The 16,208-nt window shown below is 39.4% G+C and overlaps 1 protein-coding gene and 1 pseudogene across 4 annotated transcripts; one reads left to right on the top strand and one right to left on the bottom strand.

The window, feature by feature from the left end:
* Positions 1 to 375: 375 nt before the first annotated feature.
* On the bottom strand, positions 376 to 9,860 carry LOC148743194 (proton-coupled folate transporter-like). Of its 4 annotated transcripts, none has more exons than XM_088733650.1 (7): positions 9,716 to 9,860; positions 8,030 to 8,253; positions 5,507 to 5,819; positions 4,492 to 5,034; positions 3,456 to 3,539; positions 2,979 to 3,138; positions 376 to 1,462 (listed from the first exon to the last, which is right to left on the bottom strand). In XM_088733650.1, exons 2-7 carry the CDS (start codon positions 8,243 to 8,245, stop codon positions 1,309 to 1,311), a joined length of 1,470 nt encoding a protein of 489 aa, XP_088589776.1. In that variant the 5' UTR covers positions 8,246 to 8,253; positions 9,716 to 9,860; the 3' UTR covers positions 376 to 1,308. The 4 variants fall into 4 exon arrangements, with proteins under 4 accessions (XP_088589776.1, XP_088589782.1, XP_088589787.1 ...); XM_088733656.1 differs by having other exon boundaries at positions 8,030 to 8,264; positions 9,716 to 9,846; XM_088733661.1 differs by lacking the exon at positions 9,716 to 9,860 and adding an exon at positions 9,230 to 9,694.
* LOC148743193 (uncharacterized) lies at positions 8,698 to 12,806 on the top strand (annotated as a pseudogene).
* Positions 12,807 to 16,208: the final 3,402 nt, after the last annotated feature.

Below are 16,208 nucleotides of genomic sequence, written 5' to 3'. Positions count from 1 at the left end.
TTTTGGTCATTTCGTCAAGTACATTCCTCTACGATGCTTTCAACATCGCATGGGAATATGCGGTGAGTAATATTACTCACTACGTACTTCCCGTGCGATGTTCCCGTACTAGAATCTTGAAAGATACAAGTACTTTGTACCAACATTAGTGATTATTGTGTGACTACTGAATGACGTAATAGTACTGTTATCATGTAGGATGATTGTAGTGGATCGATAGAGAGTTGATCTTTGACTGTATAAAGTATTGGAAGACTGAGTGCCTCCTTACTGACTGAGCCATTAAATGAACACATAACACAAAGTCAAGAACGAAACAAGGTACGTCTGCTCCGGGGAAAGAGATTTATGTTAATCCAAAACAAAACTCAAAACTTTCTCAATAATAAGTTGCTATGCCTTTTTTTATTTTTTGTGTCTTAAACATTTCAAAAATCAATTGACTCTCTCATCTTCTTGATTATAATAACAAATATTTATCTATTTATTCCAAATGACTTCTCCTCATGTTCTTCCTTATGTTGGCTCCTCTACTTGAATTTAAATTTCATTTTTCTATCGTTGAATGATCACTATGAGCTTTTCTTCTTTTTTTTTTTCGCCGTCATTTGGACCGTTATAACTGCATCGTTTTAAAAATAAAATATCCTTTTCAGTATCTAATTTCCTCTTGCTTTAATTACATCAATCATGATTTCCCCTTTCGGCTTTCATTAGACATGTGGAACAAACTCTTCGCCTTTTTCAAACGAGTAGAAGCAACGCAATTAACCCGTGCGGGGGAGTGAAAATTTTCCTTACCCCTCCCACTTTCATTGCACTGTCACGCGACTCTAGTATGCCTACAAAAGATAGGTCACGTGCGGACTGGAGTTGTGCAAGGTTACTCCGCTACTTTTGACATTTCTGAGTCCGACATGACCGCCGCCCCAAGAAAACTCTGCCAATCATTTACAACTGTAACCAGAGCCTGCGAGCAAGCTCTCATTAGAGCTGCGAAACGAGTAACAAATTAAAGCATGCGAGAAGTCTGGGAGACTCTGGCACGAAAATTGCCAGATCACTTGGAGACCTCTTGCACGCTCGCCTTGCTCACCGGCTCGAAACCCGCAGGCTTCCCAGCTGGCGTCGTAACACTAACGAAAGCCTGCTCGCAATAGTCACAGTCTCATGCCTCGCTTCCAACCCCACCCTTGCATCTAGCCTTAGTAGTATGCATATAATCTGTTATAAAATTTTCATGATTCATTTGAAGATTAAAAAAAAAACAACCATATTGCTACAGTATCAAAAGAGCATCGTACTCCTTCAAGAAACTGTAGGGATGATGGGGGAATCGTCGGGAACATATATACCAGGGGAGTCGGGCTCATAAGGTTCTTCTTCTTCGTCTTCTCTATCCTTTGTATTTTCACTGTTGATCTTCCTTCTCCGCGTAAACATTTCTTGATCCCTCAAACAACTTGAAGGTAAAAATAATGAATCATTAACTTGTTACAAACAGTGTTCGTGAAGAATATGAAACATTTCCAGTATCTTCTGTTTACGGGTAAACATACTTGTGGATGAAAATATATACATAAATATATATATATATATATATATATTTTTTTTTCGCCGCCTGGTTAGCTCAATTGGGAGAGCGCCGGACTGCCGTGCGGGAGGTCGAGAGTTCAATACCGGCCGGACCAACACTCAGGGTCTTAAAATTAACTGAGAAGAATATGCTTCCTTTCTCAACATCAAGAAATGGTTAGATATTCTAGTCTTCTCGGATAGGGACGAATAAATGGAGGTCCCGTCTCCTGCAGGGTTAGGGGTAGGAGACGTTAATTTCCCACGCACGAGATTACTGTGTGATGGATGTCCTCCCCTGGGGTGGGATGGGTGGGAAAAGGTGAGGTCGTTACATGGACTAAAGCGGCTGCCAGAGGCGCCTGATAATGCTGACGTCCGATCTCAACCTTAGTAAATATTATTGTAAGCGCATTGAGATTCTTAAATGCGTATTAAGAACGTTCATTATTATTATTATTATTATTAAAACGGAGCAAAATAGTAAACGGCGCTATAATAGCTGAGGATTAAAAACGAGGGAGGTTTGGGTCGGGTTGGGTTCACTACCTGCCCAACCCAAGCCTCCCTGGTTTTTTTCGCTATCGTTACCTATTCTCTTTGTTTACCAACAGAATGCTTGAAACAGGCTACAAGAAGGTCTACATGTATAGTTTTCCTTTTTCGAAATAAAAGCGCAGCTCACCTCTAAACGTCTCACATTCCAAGCTGCATAAATAGTAAGAGGGTGTCAATTTTCGAGAATTTTATTGGATAGGCAAAAACAGGAGAGTGAACTACGCATAATTCAATTTGATCATTTTTTGGCTTTCAAAATTGCTTTCAAGTTTCATAAATGTACGTTCTACTGACTTCTCGCTGAAATAATGCGGTGCATTTTAAGTGTACTGGAAAACTTCATAGCACTAAACAATCCTTGAAAACTTTGACGAAGATAATTTGATGGAGCGATATTCAATTGATCAGGGATTGTATTGACGGTAAACAATTTCAGTTATCTATAAGAATTTTGCCATCCCCTCAAACAGTAAGAAGCGAAACTAAAACTGATCACGATTGATTCACTCCTGTTTTACCGCGCTCAAGTTCTAATTGGGGTGGGGGGGTGCATGGGGCCACTTCGATTGCTACAGTATTCGTTTCACGAAGCCCAGTCTAAGGCACGTTACACCCCACTTCAGAAAACAATAATAGAGTGAGCCACGCCAACAGTAGTCTCCTTCGCAGCCGTCTTTCGGGATGTCACGCAACGCTCCCCCGAGGCGTGACATCCCGAAAGACGGCTGCGAAGGACGCCATGCCAACAGCTGAGTGGTAAATACCTGCTACCGAGTGGCCAAGAAATGCCAACTCCCGTAGACAATGCCTCACAAAGGTTACAAAAAGGTACAAAAATAACTCACAAGGTAGACAGAAGTGGTAACAGCAGCAAAGTGCCTCCCAGCACAAACACAAATCCCGGCATGTCGAATTTCAGAGATTTGGGGTATACCGAATTGAAAAGCGCAGTGCCCCCGAAAGTGCAGAGCATCTCTATGGAGGAAACAGTGGAAAATAATGACCCTGAAAAAAGATGGAAAGAACAAATTAATCAATACTTCACGGTAGAAATTTAGGATCTGAGTTAAGGAGAGCAAAGTGCATCTGTGTATATGTATGGGCGCCATGCCCCCACAAAGACCACGTTTGCATTTAAGGGCAAGTAAAGGAGTCAAAAAAGCGTACAAAGGATGTTAAATTGGGAGAATGAAAGGTTGTGCCTTAGAGAACTTGGTAAATCATCGTAAAAAAAAAAAAAAAAGAAACGTTCGTCCAAAAGTTTCTTCTAAGTGTTAAGTCTAGATCAAAGCATTGCAACTATAATGATGGCATCACTTTACCTTGATCGTCTTCGCTGACAATTTTTGACATCATAGCTCTGAGAACAGGCTGGCCTGCACCACCAAAGATACCAACTAAGGGAGCTAAAAAAAAAAAAAAAAAAAAAAAAAAAAAAAAAAAAAAAAAAAAAAAAAAAAAAGAGCCCAAAAAATTTGGTTTTGGAATGCAAGTGGGTATCATCACCTTAAAAGTTTTCAAACTTATTAAGATCACAAAAGATCCATGCATTTCCACTGAGCTAGGACCATGAAGGTAACAGCATGATTATTAACTTAAAATTTCTCGAGATGTGAACAGTTGTTCGTGTACTACTATAAAATCTGTTGATCGTTCGCTCGGAATATTCCTAATAAACTGAGATGTTGTGTAATTTGAAGCTTCCACCACTTCCGTGTGGTTTTGATAGAAAGCGGAAAAAATAGGTATATGCTAGCGCTTTTTTTTAAGAGCTCAAACATTTGTGGAGAGGGGGGCTCTCTCCAAAGGAGGACTCTAGGCGAATATGTCAGTGGGAATAAAAGCGGCCGGTAATCTTTAAAAATCACCTGCTTTATTGAAATACAAGTTAAATTGAAGCTAGTAAGAGCAATGTTTAATTGAGTGTCGAAAGTAACCCGAGTTCATATTGGTTTTCCTTTACTTCGCTCTGTGATTGGTCCAGAAAACTCGCACCACTTTCATCCAATCAGGTTCAAAACTAAAACCAATCACGTTTTGGTCGCCCGTGTTTTCTCGCGCTTTGAGCAGTTTGGTTGTTGTTTGCTTTGAGTTCTCATTGGCTCTTAAAGGAATTTTTCTTTCTTCTGCCATTGTTTTTCATTTTGGTTTTCGTTTTACGACACTGAACCGATAAATGCTCTAATCGCAAGCAATAGTTCAGGCCATCCCAGCGTTGGTGCAAGATTTTTTGCATAAAAATTCGATTTAATTTGCGTGCGGTTTGCTTCACCTGGCCTTATTGCAGTCATTCCAAATACGAACGTATCAAAAGATCACTTTATTTAACAATGTTTGAAAGCGTTCGACACCACTCACCCATAAAAACCATGAACTCGTTGGTGGAAAATCCGAGGAAAATCAAAAATCCTATGTAGGACACTATGGCAATACGACTGACAACGGCATCTGGGAGACACATTCCTAACACCTTTATAGCTGACACTCCACCGGTTCCGTGCATAAATTGACGAAAGGCCAGGAAATATCCCACTAACATGGGCGAAAAACACAGCGGCGAGTGAAGGGTGTAAAGGTTCACTACGCCATTAATTCCCATCACAGCTATCGCCAGGAAACCATTACAAAACGTCAAAACCACTAGGTTTCTTTCCCTGCTGCCTGTGGCTTTGGCGTAAACCCTCCAGCTGGATTTCAAGTTCTGAAGGCTGAATAATCTGCCTGTGTTTTCACTGGATTTTGCGCGCGATTCTGGAACAAAGAAAATGGCGTATAGCACCGCGGCCATGTGGCAGCCAAATATGATCCAATAAGGAGTGATGAAACCGAGCTTCTCTATCCACAGTCCGCTGGTCAACTGAGCCACCATGCCGCCAAGAAATACTATCAGTTCGATAATACCTGTCATTTTGGAAACAAGGAAAAAAAAAGATAGGGTGACATTTGGAAATATGGGGAAATTTTGCATTTTGATTGGCCAACGAAGGAAAAGGTTATAAACTTCGACATGAACCAATGGTAATTACCAGGCCGAGATTTAGGCATGTAACCTAGAGCAAGTGTGACAACTTCAACAAAGTTCTCACCCTAAATACCAAGAGACGTGGGTTATATCATTGACTGAAGGCTTGGGGGGCATCAATCGGCTTTTCGTCTGGTGTAATCTCGAGCAAGTATGACACTTTCAACAAAGTCCTAATGCTAATTACCAGTAGACGTGGGGTATATCACTTACTGGAGGCTGGGGGGGGGATTAATCGGCTTTTTGTCTTTGCCTATTCTGTTGTAGTCTGGTGCATGTATTTAACAATTGGTGGAAGATACTCCATGAAGGTTATCTGTCAGTCTTTCTAGGAGTATAACCCTAACTCACCCAGCCGCAGGGCAATTCTCGACTCTTCTGTTGTATCTGCAATATATGACATACAAGCCAAGATGATAGTTGTGTAATAACCACAAATACCGTGCAAAAATCCACCAATGAACAAGCAGTAAATGGGCCATTTCAAGTACATAACTAGGAGAACTACAACAGCTTCTAATGCACTGCCAAGAGTAGGCAAGATCAGGGCAGGGCGTCGGCCAACTTTGTCTGTCCATCCACCCATGAATAAAGTAATGACAATAGATGGGAGAGCAGAGAACATCACAATACCTAGCTGGACATATGAAGCATCTGTTTGCACCTGTGGAAGATGATACATCATCACATAAGTAATTTCATAGCCTGAAGGTAGGCTGTCATTTACTGGTGCTGTGGCACAAGCATTTTGCCCACAGGCAAGTTTCACCCTTAAACTCCCATGAGTGACCAAGAGAGAATTTCTCTTTACAATCTCAAACAGACAAGTGATGGGAATAATGAAAAATATAAATTAGGGGACTATTAGTTGATCAAATGCCAAATTCTCTGATCTACCATCATAAGAATTGTATGGCAGACAATAAGGAGAATTAATAATTAGATCTTGGGAGTAAAAAGGGTTAAGGCCTTGAGCAGAGTAAGCAAGCAAGAGGCCTGCCAGGGGTCTGGTACAAGTAATTCCTGACCACTTGTAGACCTTGGGCAGTTCACTTTTGTTAGTTAACTTTTATCTATTTGCTAACGATACCAGTATAATATCTGCAAATAGCAACTTAAAGGAACTCGAATCTTTTGTTAATCGCGAACTTGGCAACGTCAACGATTGGCTTAAGGCCAATAAACTAGCTCTGAATGTGAAAAAATCAAACTTTGTAATTTTTTCGTCCCCTACAAAAAAATATGCCTTTAATACCTAGGATTATAATTTTTGACTCTGTGACTTATACCTATGCAAACCTTGAAATGAAAGACTATGTAAAATATCTCAGCTTAATGATTGATTCAATCTTTCATGGAAATACCATATAGAATCTATCTGCCACAAAATTAGCAAGTCAATAGGAATTATTGCCAAGATTCGACATTATGTCCCGCGTCGTGTCTTACTTTCAGTTTATAATTCACTAATTGTCCCTTATCTAACTTATAGTATTTATGCTTGAGGAAATTGTGCCGTGACATTTCAAAAAAAGATCGTAATTCTACAAAAAGAGGCCTTACATCTTATTTACTTCAGTAAGTCTAAGGAGCACACTGTACCCTTCTTCCTCAAATTGAATTGTCTTCCCCAACCTAGCCTATTTTTCAGAGATTGTAGCTATTTATTGTATGATATCAACAGACAGACAGCACCAGTTGGTATACTCAATCAGTTTGTTAAAACAAGTCAGATTCATAACTACAGAACAAGATCAGTCTCTAGTGACTTGTATTTTGTCAAATTCTCTAAAAAGATAAAATGTATGTTTCTTTCTCAAGAAGTGGTGCTCAAATTTGGAACTCTATCCCCTATTCAATTAAACAACTCAAACTTTCATCTTTTGGTAAAAAGATAAAGGAGTTACTACTTAATTTTTTACGGTCAGAAGATGATTATGTCGAAGTCTCCCGTCTTATTAAGTTATTTAACACTTTGGGTTAGCCTCTTTTTGTAATCTTAATATACTTGCTCTCTTTTATGTTTATTCTATTTACTGCATAGTAGTGCTTTCATTGTTAGTCCATCTATAGATAAATCCTGTACTTGTAAACTGTCCTTAGATCTCCCTGCCTCAATTAGTTCATAAGCTATTTGCAGGGAAAAACCAATGTACTTAGCTATATTTCTAATCTTAAATAAATTGTTGTTGTTGTTGTTGTTGTTTTTGTGCAGGCTTGCTTTTCTCAAGGTCTTCAATTGAATCATGGGAGAAGAAAAGCTTGTGCTGCAATGCTTTTAGTAAGAGCCTGCTAGATATAACTAGCTTTAAAAAACTCAAATCAGTACAACACTTCATTAATTATCTATCACCATTCATTAATTGTAAACTGAACAGACACAAATGGCTGGATGATGAAATACTGTGATCTAAAGAACACAACAAACAAACCTACTGTAACTGAACCTCCAGAACTGATAACACACAAGCCACAATTGCAAACAAAGTCTGTTATTGAACATGTCACAATACTGGTGTGGTGTCTAATAATTCAACCACGCACATAAACAATGCAAACCATTTACACCACACAACACTCAAGACTAAATTTGAATTCCAAATTATTTCTATGCAGCCAAGTCCCAGTTGTTCCAAGGAGGGATAAGGCCATCCACAGGGAAAATCTCTATGTGGTGGACAGGGCAGTAGGTTTTGTTGACACTCATCCCTGGGAATATTTATCTGTTGGATAGCATTATCTGCCCTTAGAACAACTGGATCCAGGCCTCTAAGAGTACTGTGGATTGGCTGTAGTTTATAATGGTTCGCCAGAAAAAATAGAATTACCGCACCACAAGGTTGGAGGCTTAAATGCATTACATCTATTCCATACCTCTTTCTCAAGCTTTTTCATGGAATCATTCAAGTTCTTCCCCTCACACCCTGTGTCTTGCTGAAAATGATAAGGATATCCCTTTGCCTCACTTAGCCTGTGGTATATAAACTGTTGCGATACTGGAATATTCATGAACAAACCAAATGCATACAGGAACAGAACAGGTTCCACTGTCAGTAGTTGTCGCCATGAGAAACCTCTTCCTTCTGGCATTATGATAACTTCCGTGATTCTGACAAAAAGTATGTAGATAAAAAAATGATAGTAAATAGTAAATCTATACAATGAAATTAATATTTCAGAACTCCAATATCATGTTCAAGCTTTCTCTATGAATCATCCTGCCTAAAGGGCAGACCAGGCTACAATTACCTTTGTCTGGTTATTTGCTTTATTTTTACGGTTGGTGTGATATCTTGATGATTTTACCGACCTAATGACATGTAACTGTAAATGTATATTAAATCTGAGCTGGAAAATTCCTGCTCAATTTTACAGAAATGGTGACATAAACAGCTATACAAACATAGAATTTAAATATTTCATGGGGAACGTAAAGCTTAGTCTATGTTATATGCCTTTAAATTTAAGTCATTAACAAAAATGTATTGTACATAAACTTGCTTGACATCACTATACCACAAAAATGTACTTAATGGTTAAACATGTCTCTAAATGTTATTGAATACTTTTCAAGCAAGAACAGAAAGGGGCTCGGGGTCAGGGGAGGCTCTAACAAGAACTTGGAGAAGGGGGTAATCACCCGTGGCCTTCACAGACCGGGTGTGAAAGTCACGGGATAAGGCCACCGGATTTGAAAATGACGAACATAATCCATCCATTTTGTTACTCTTTTCAATGAAATATTGTTATTGATTGTAGTATATTGATCTCAAATATATTCTGAAGAAAAATTTAGGACTTTATTTTCAAAAATTTTCCAAAGCGGACGAGTATTAAACTGCAAACAGCCAACGTTAACAACGTTGCCTTCCACTGTTGTCTTTCACTTGGTCACGCAACTCCACTCTGTGACGGAAATGTAATCGAAGTAAAAATACAAACCGGCGAGCATCGTATCTTAGTTCATGAAATGTGAAGGTAGATATTGTAATTGAGAAACCTACGTTGAGAAACCTATCTCTAAAAGCTTTTGTGAAAAAAAGGCTTAATCTGACATCAAAAGCTACATTTTACCTGGCAACTTTCGATCCACTTATTAGTTACAGCTATTGCATAATTATGTCGGTCGATTAGCACAAATTTCACAACAATTGAGTTATCTCAGAAAATCTGCAAGAAAATATGAGTTTATGAACTGAAGTATTTTCTTTGCCAAGCTAAAATGATTAAACCATTAAAAGTGTCAAATTTGCAAAATTCAACAACAACCAGTGTTCGTCTTACGATCAGCTGAATTCATTGTTCGTCTTGTCCTACTTTATTGAGTACAGTATTAGTGCAATATGATCATGCATTCAAATAATTCAGGGCTAGACACTAACTTTTCAACTTACTAACCAAGTGGCTGGTGACATCTTAGATGCTACGACAATGTCAGTTCGTTTACTAGCCAAACTGGCCAGTGGAACCCAAAAACACTGGCCAAAACTGAATTTCTACTAATCTGAGGCAAGAGGGCTACTGTTAGTGTCGAGCCCTGAATATATCTATATTATTTACCTTGTTTATTAACCTCTGGGGGGTTGAAAAGACTACTGTAAAGCTACTAAGACAGCGCACGAGATTTTGCAGTCACCGGCTCAAAACTTCCTTGACCTGCTTGGAAAGACAATTCGTTGGACTCTGTGCGAATGTGTAATCAGTCAAACCGCTAAATCCCCGGGGATAGGGAAGTAGCGAATGAGGGGATGTAAAGTAGGCGGGGACGGCGGGGAGGGGGGGGGGTGCAAAGTCATGTATAGTTCATGAAATCGTTTGCTCTGAACAATCCTCGATTTTCCTACCAAAATAGGCAGATTTATCCCCACAAAATACGAGAATATCTATTTTAGTATTTATCTAACTATGGGAACCGCTGGTGAATACTGGAAAACGAGCCGGCTAAAAATGCTGCAAATTTCGGGTGTCCACCTTAGGCCTGGGCACCGTTGATTCATTGAAATCTGTAACCTTCCAATTGGTGTGGTGTGAAGTGGATTTGAGAATTTTTCGGGTAAACGACTGAAGGCAAAAATTTATCCTTAATGGAGCAGTTGGGCGGAATACTTAATACTAAGATACAATGAAATATATGAAGTTCATATATTTTGAACTGCGGTATTAGATACGTATGATGCACGCCTCGCAGTAGATCGCACTATTTAAGCAATAGCGAAAATCGGACCTGAAAAAAAAAAAAAAAATCAGGCCTGTACGGGATTCAAACCACTGACCTCTGCGATACTAGTGCAGTGCTCTACCAATTGAGCTAACAAGCCAACTGGGAGCAGGCCGTTAAGTTGATTCGTAATAAACCCGTGAAAGTCATAAATAAGATACAATGAAATATATGAAGTTCACATATTTTGAACTGCGATATTAGATACGTATCATGCACGATCATCGCAGTAGATAGCGCTATTTAAGCAATAGCGAAAATCAGACCTGAAAAAAAAAAAAAATCAGGCCTGTACGGGATTCGAACCACTGACCTCGGCGATACTAGTGCAGCGCTCTACCAATTGAGCTAACAAGCCAACTGGGAGCAGGCCGTTAAGTTGATTCGTAATAAACCCGTGAAAGTGATAAATAAGATACAATAAAATATATGAAGTTCATATATTTTGAACTGCGGTATTAGATACGTATGATACACGATCCTCGCAGTAGTTAGCGCTATTTAAGCAATAGCGAAAATCAGACCTGAAAAAAATCAGGCCTGTACGGCCTGTATCATTGTATCTGATTGCCAACAATACAGCTATTTCATACATTAATACAGTGGGTGGTAGAAGCGCATCATGCAACTCAGTAACAAGGAAATTGTGGCTATGGTGTATTGAAAGAAATTTGTGGGTTACTGCAGCCCACATCCCAGGGAAACTTAATGTCCTAGCGGATACTGAGTCCAGACAAAATTTTCTCGATACTGAATGGAAGTTGGATCCTCTTGTTTTTCAGAGGATATCCTGTCACTGGGGTAAACCCTCAATAGATCTTTTTGCCTCCAGACTCAATTTTCAGGTACGACCTTTTATTTCCTGGAAACCAGACCCAGAAGCTTTTGCAATTGATGCCTTCTCAATTACCTGGAAGGAATATAATTTTTATGCTTTCCCTCCTTTTGCTGTAATCAACAGGATCTTACAGAAAACAGGACAGGATCAAGCACATGGCATCATCATTGTTCCAGTTTGGACCACCCAAACCTGGTTTCCTCGCCTGTTACGCATGTTTGTAGAATATCCTCTTCTTCTACCACGCTACCCTCAGTTACTGACCCTTCCCACCCACCCCCAGATGCGACACCCTCTTCACAAAAAGTTAAAGCTAATGGAATGCAAATTATCCGGGATTCATTACGAGCAAGAGGTGTTTCAGAAAAAGCTTCCGCAGTTATCCTCCAATCATGGAGAGAAACCACTCAACAACAATACCATGTATATCTCAAGAAGTGGCACAACTTTTGCACTAAAAGGGGTCTGGATCCCTGCTCAGTTTCTTTCATAAAGGTTCTGGATTTCCTAACTGAATTGTTTGAAAAGGGCTTAGGCTACAGTGCATTGAACACTGCCAGATCCGCATTGTCACAAGTCTTACCTTTGCAAGCTGGAGTTTCATTCGGAGAATTACCTCTCACCAAGCAATTTATGAAAGGGGTTTTTCAACAGAAACCATCTCTTCCACGATACACAGTTGCATGGGATCCGGTTTTGTTACTGAACTTCTTAAGACTCAATCTCCAGTTGAGAAATTGAGTCTCAAAGTGTTGACTCTTAAGACAGTGACTTTGTTAGCTATCCTGTCAGCTCAGAGGATACAAACTGTTCATGTATTAGATATTCGTAACATGTTCGTAAATGATTCTGTTGTGAAAGTTCTATTGGGGATATGCTTAAACAAACAAGGCCAGGTTATCACCTCCATGAACTTGAATTTCCAGCTTACATCCTTGATAATGACCTTTGTCCAGTTTCAGTTGTTAAAGAATATTTAGCCAGAACCAAACCTCTCCGTGGGAATATCAGGAGCCTGTTTATTAGTTTTGTAAAGCCTTATAAGCAGGTAGCTAAGAGCACAATCTCACGTTGGGTCAAAACCACTTTGGCTTTAGCAGGGGTTGACCTTACCCGTTTCAAACCACAGAGAGTTAGGGCAGCATTGGTCTCTGCTGCATCTCATGCTAATGTCCCTTTGGGAACCATCCTTCGTACAGCAGGCTGGTCAAACCAATCAACCTTTGCTAAATATTATCTTAAAGAGATGCACAAGGAAGGAGCCTATGCTACTACTGTCTTGAATTCCTCCTTGTCAGTACTGTAATGTTTGCATTGTAAGAGATGAAACATTTAGCTCGTTTTTAGCACCCATTGTTTCTTCCTATTTTTGTAGACTAATTAAGTTTTTGGACTGTAAACCTACATCTTTGTTTTTATTTGGTTCACAAATGCTGGCTCTCAACATCTCGTGGGATCCCTACACTGAGGATGATGGGATAAACCTGTAAGATTAAACGAGACTTACCTGTAAGTTGAAGTTTGATATAAATTCTATCACATCATCATGAAGTGTAAAGGGATCACATGCCCACCCCAACTTATTATTTTAGGGACCCACCCGGATCTTTTTTCACAATTCCGTACAGCATTTGCTCACTCTCTCAATTTTGACTGCTGGGATTGGATGGTGCAATCTCATGTGATCCCTTTACACTTCATGATAATGTGATAGAATTTATATCAAACTTCAACTTACAGGTAAGTCTCGTTTAATCTTACAATTAGAGAGCATCATAATTGCTTTCAATACCAGCTCCACGAACTCGAAAATTAAAGCTTAAACTTGAATCCATGATTTGTTTGTAAACAAAAAAGCCACTGCAGTTCCTCACATGTACGCTCTGCGATTCTTTGCAACATACTTGCGACACAGAGAGACAGACGGATCGTACCACTAAGCCTTCGTCTACGCTTGGATGCTTACCCGCCAACTAGCCGGGAACCAACGTACCGCAATGATCAGCGGGAACGCAGGTTGTTGCCATGCGCGTACCGGCTGGGCCACAGCATGTAAACCAGCCCGTTAATGAGTTATTGCTGGCATTAACGATGTAGTTGGTAAAAAAAACCTTGATCTGCTGGCTTCCTTTAAAATTGTGTGGTTCCTGCACTCGATCGCTTTAGAAAGCCGTAGAGTAAAAAGTAAATAGCCATAGATCTTTTCGGTTCTCAATACACGAACGTTTGGATATTACTAAGTGACGAAACCGAGATATGACAACGGCGAAAAAAAGAAACATTTCTGAATCCCCTATGACGAATCGCACCCCTGACGTTCCAATTTCCAGCTCTAATGATCTTTCACTGAGCCAAAAGAGACTCCATGGTAAGCTAGACCATTTTAGACATTCCTCTGCTACTGCTAGTAGCAGAAATGTCGAAAGTGTCGCGTGAGTAAATTTACAAAAACCATCAAGCATCTCAGTCATCTATTACCAACCTGATTAAAGGAATTTCTTTTCTTCTCAAGAATTTCAAAACCTTATCTCTGAAAACCACAGTATTCAGCTGTAAATTCAATCAAATTACGGCATTTTCTCTATTGAGTAAAGATATAAGACTGGTTCATACTGTTGCCTTCAAGTATGACTAAAATTCCCCGGTTGTGGCAATTTGCGCTAGGTATCTTAATTTAGATCGTACGAAGTATCTTTTGAAAAGAAGCTGTCTTCTAACTCTGTCAAAATGATTAGTCAACTCACCCACATTAAATAGAATAAAAGCACGTTACCAGGATGAAGGCTGGACGTCGCTTGACGAGAAGGTTGGATGGCCACAGCAAACAGTGCGATGAAGTGGTGTAACTTCCTTTTTAGTCAGGATTTATTTATTCATTTCAAGATTTGTACATATAGAATATATACAGGTGTTAGAACAAAATAATATAGCATCCCCTACAAGGTTCAAACACGATCCACCATCCTACGCAGTTTTAAGAAAACAAACTTGTTCAACAAAAAGAAGGGAAGATGTAGGCCTTTCTAAGCAACGAAACTTCTTTTTTACACGAAGAGAGAGTTAACCATGGGTGTGTCGAAAAGGCCAACATTACGACATAAGCATAATGTGATTTTATCTCGAGGCCCGTCATATATATATTTAAGTATTTAGGTGTGCCTTTGCATGGGGCAAGGAGTGCTGTCAATCACAGATCTTAAGCCAATCAAATGAGCTCAGATCAAATAGCACCAAGGTTATAGGCAATGTCAGTTTTTCTCCTGGTCCTCCTCGCCTTCATTCCCATCGTGTTAAAATCCGAACACAGATTTTCGGTGCTGTAGAAGAATTTTCCCGCCCCCTTCCCATGCTCCGATCTTCTCTTCAGGCTTTCGTTGCCTTTTTAAACGTATTTGCCTGTTTGCCGATATTTAACCCCACCTTTGCTTAAGATATTGCGAGATGTTTATTATATCAATGTTCTTGATGTCGGGTGAAATAAAAGCGTCATTATTGTGGCCAATTTATCCCACATTAGCAGTTATTATTTTTATCTCCCGTCAATCTCGTCTGCAAACTAGTGTGACGTCACGCAGAGCTTCGGTCCGTGTCAGTAGAGACACGCGGGTTTCGATGGTGATAAAAGTTAATGTAGAGCTTGACGTGTGCTCTATGGCGTATTATCAATGTTGGTCATTACCTTGCATAAAAATTATAGAATGCAAAGCTAACTTAGCAAAAGTTCGCGGCACGATTTCACAACACAGGAACCTATCCATTTAAAACTAAATGCAATTTTGCCAAATAGGTAAGCACAAACGCCCGGTAAAAGAAAACCGGTCACTGCTTTGCTTTATATATAACCAAGAGTCTTAAACCCGTACCTTATTTCCAGAGCTTATCATATTTTTACCCCTATATTGTCGCTATGTAACGATGACGATTTACATAAGAGGGTTTTTATCAAAATAATTTGGATATATCAACAAAGTTGAAATGGTAAATTGGCCACCGTAATGATTACAATTTTACGGTGGCCAATTTACCATTTCAACTTTGTTGATATATCCAAATTATTTCGTTACTCCCACCGACGCAGCCCCAAACAGTTTCTTTCGAAACTATCAGCCTTTATTCATTTTTATCAAAATGTCATGGTAGTTTTATATAAGGGTCTGTTCTCAGCAATTAATGTCTTCTGGTTTTACTCCAGGAGCAAGAGGGCTGATAATTACCATCGAGGCTCCTGTATCCGACAATGGTTTATTGAAGCCTACTTAAGAAGCAAAACAAGTAAATTTTCTTTTAACCGGCGTTTGTGCTCACCTGTCCGCGTAAGAACCGACCACTTGAATTTCGGCCGATGACAGAATTCCTTCAAATTTTTACTGTGAGATATTTGATCTATTCTCTCGGTAAAAATTGTATTTATTTGGTTCGTAAAGCTTTTTTATCAAATTTTTGGCGACAAGATGTGAGGACGGTCAAAAACAAAGAAAATTGTTTATTTCAGCGATAATTTTCAGCATTTCGCTGGAGGCTCTAAAAACTTACGCATTTGTTCAAATAGCATAAATCGGACATGTGGTATTATTTTACATCTCTTCTGTCGATTAATAGCAAAATATGTAAATTTTGATCAATTAATTAAGAATTACGCTATTTTGAAAATACCACTCAAACAGCACTTTCTAAAGTTGAGCGAGTGTACTGTTGTTCCAAGACGCTTTTCTCAAAAGCGTAACGGAATCTGGAGTCCTAACCACTATCTGTGTTTATTATTAGGGCTGGTGTACCGAGAACAACAAAAAATGTTTTGTCAACTAGTCTTTTCGAGCTACAGCACAGGCAGCCCAAGCTCACTACTAGAAAAGCGGACGTGACTCTTACCGCGTTGCGCAACGTTTTATATTTATAAAGGTTTGTATGGGATGTTATCGGTTTGCCTTAAAAGAGAGAAAAAATGTCTTGTTTTGAAATACAATGGACTTACCTAGCGTCTCAGGCCATTTTGAAGC

Source organism: Stylophora pistillata, chromosome 1 (assembly GCF_964205215.1).
Source record: "Stylophora pistillata chromosome 1, jaStyPist1.2, whole genome shotgun sequence".
Classification (NCBI taxonomy): Eukaryota; Metazoa; Cnidaria; class Anthozoa; order Scleractinia; family Pocilloporidae; genus Stylophora; species Stylophora pistillata.
This window is presented reverse-complemented; position numbering and strand designations above follow the sequence as displayed.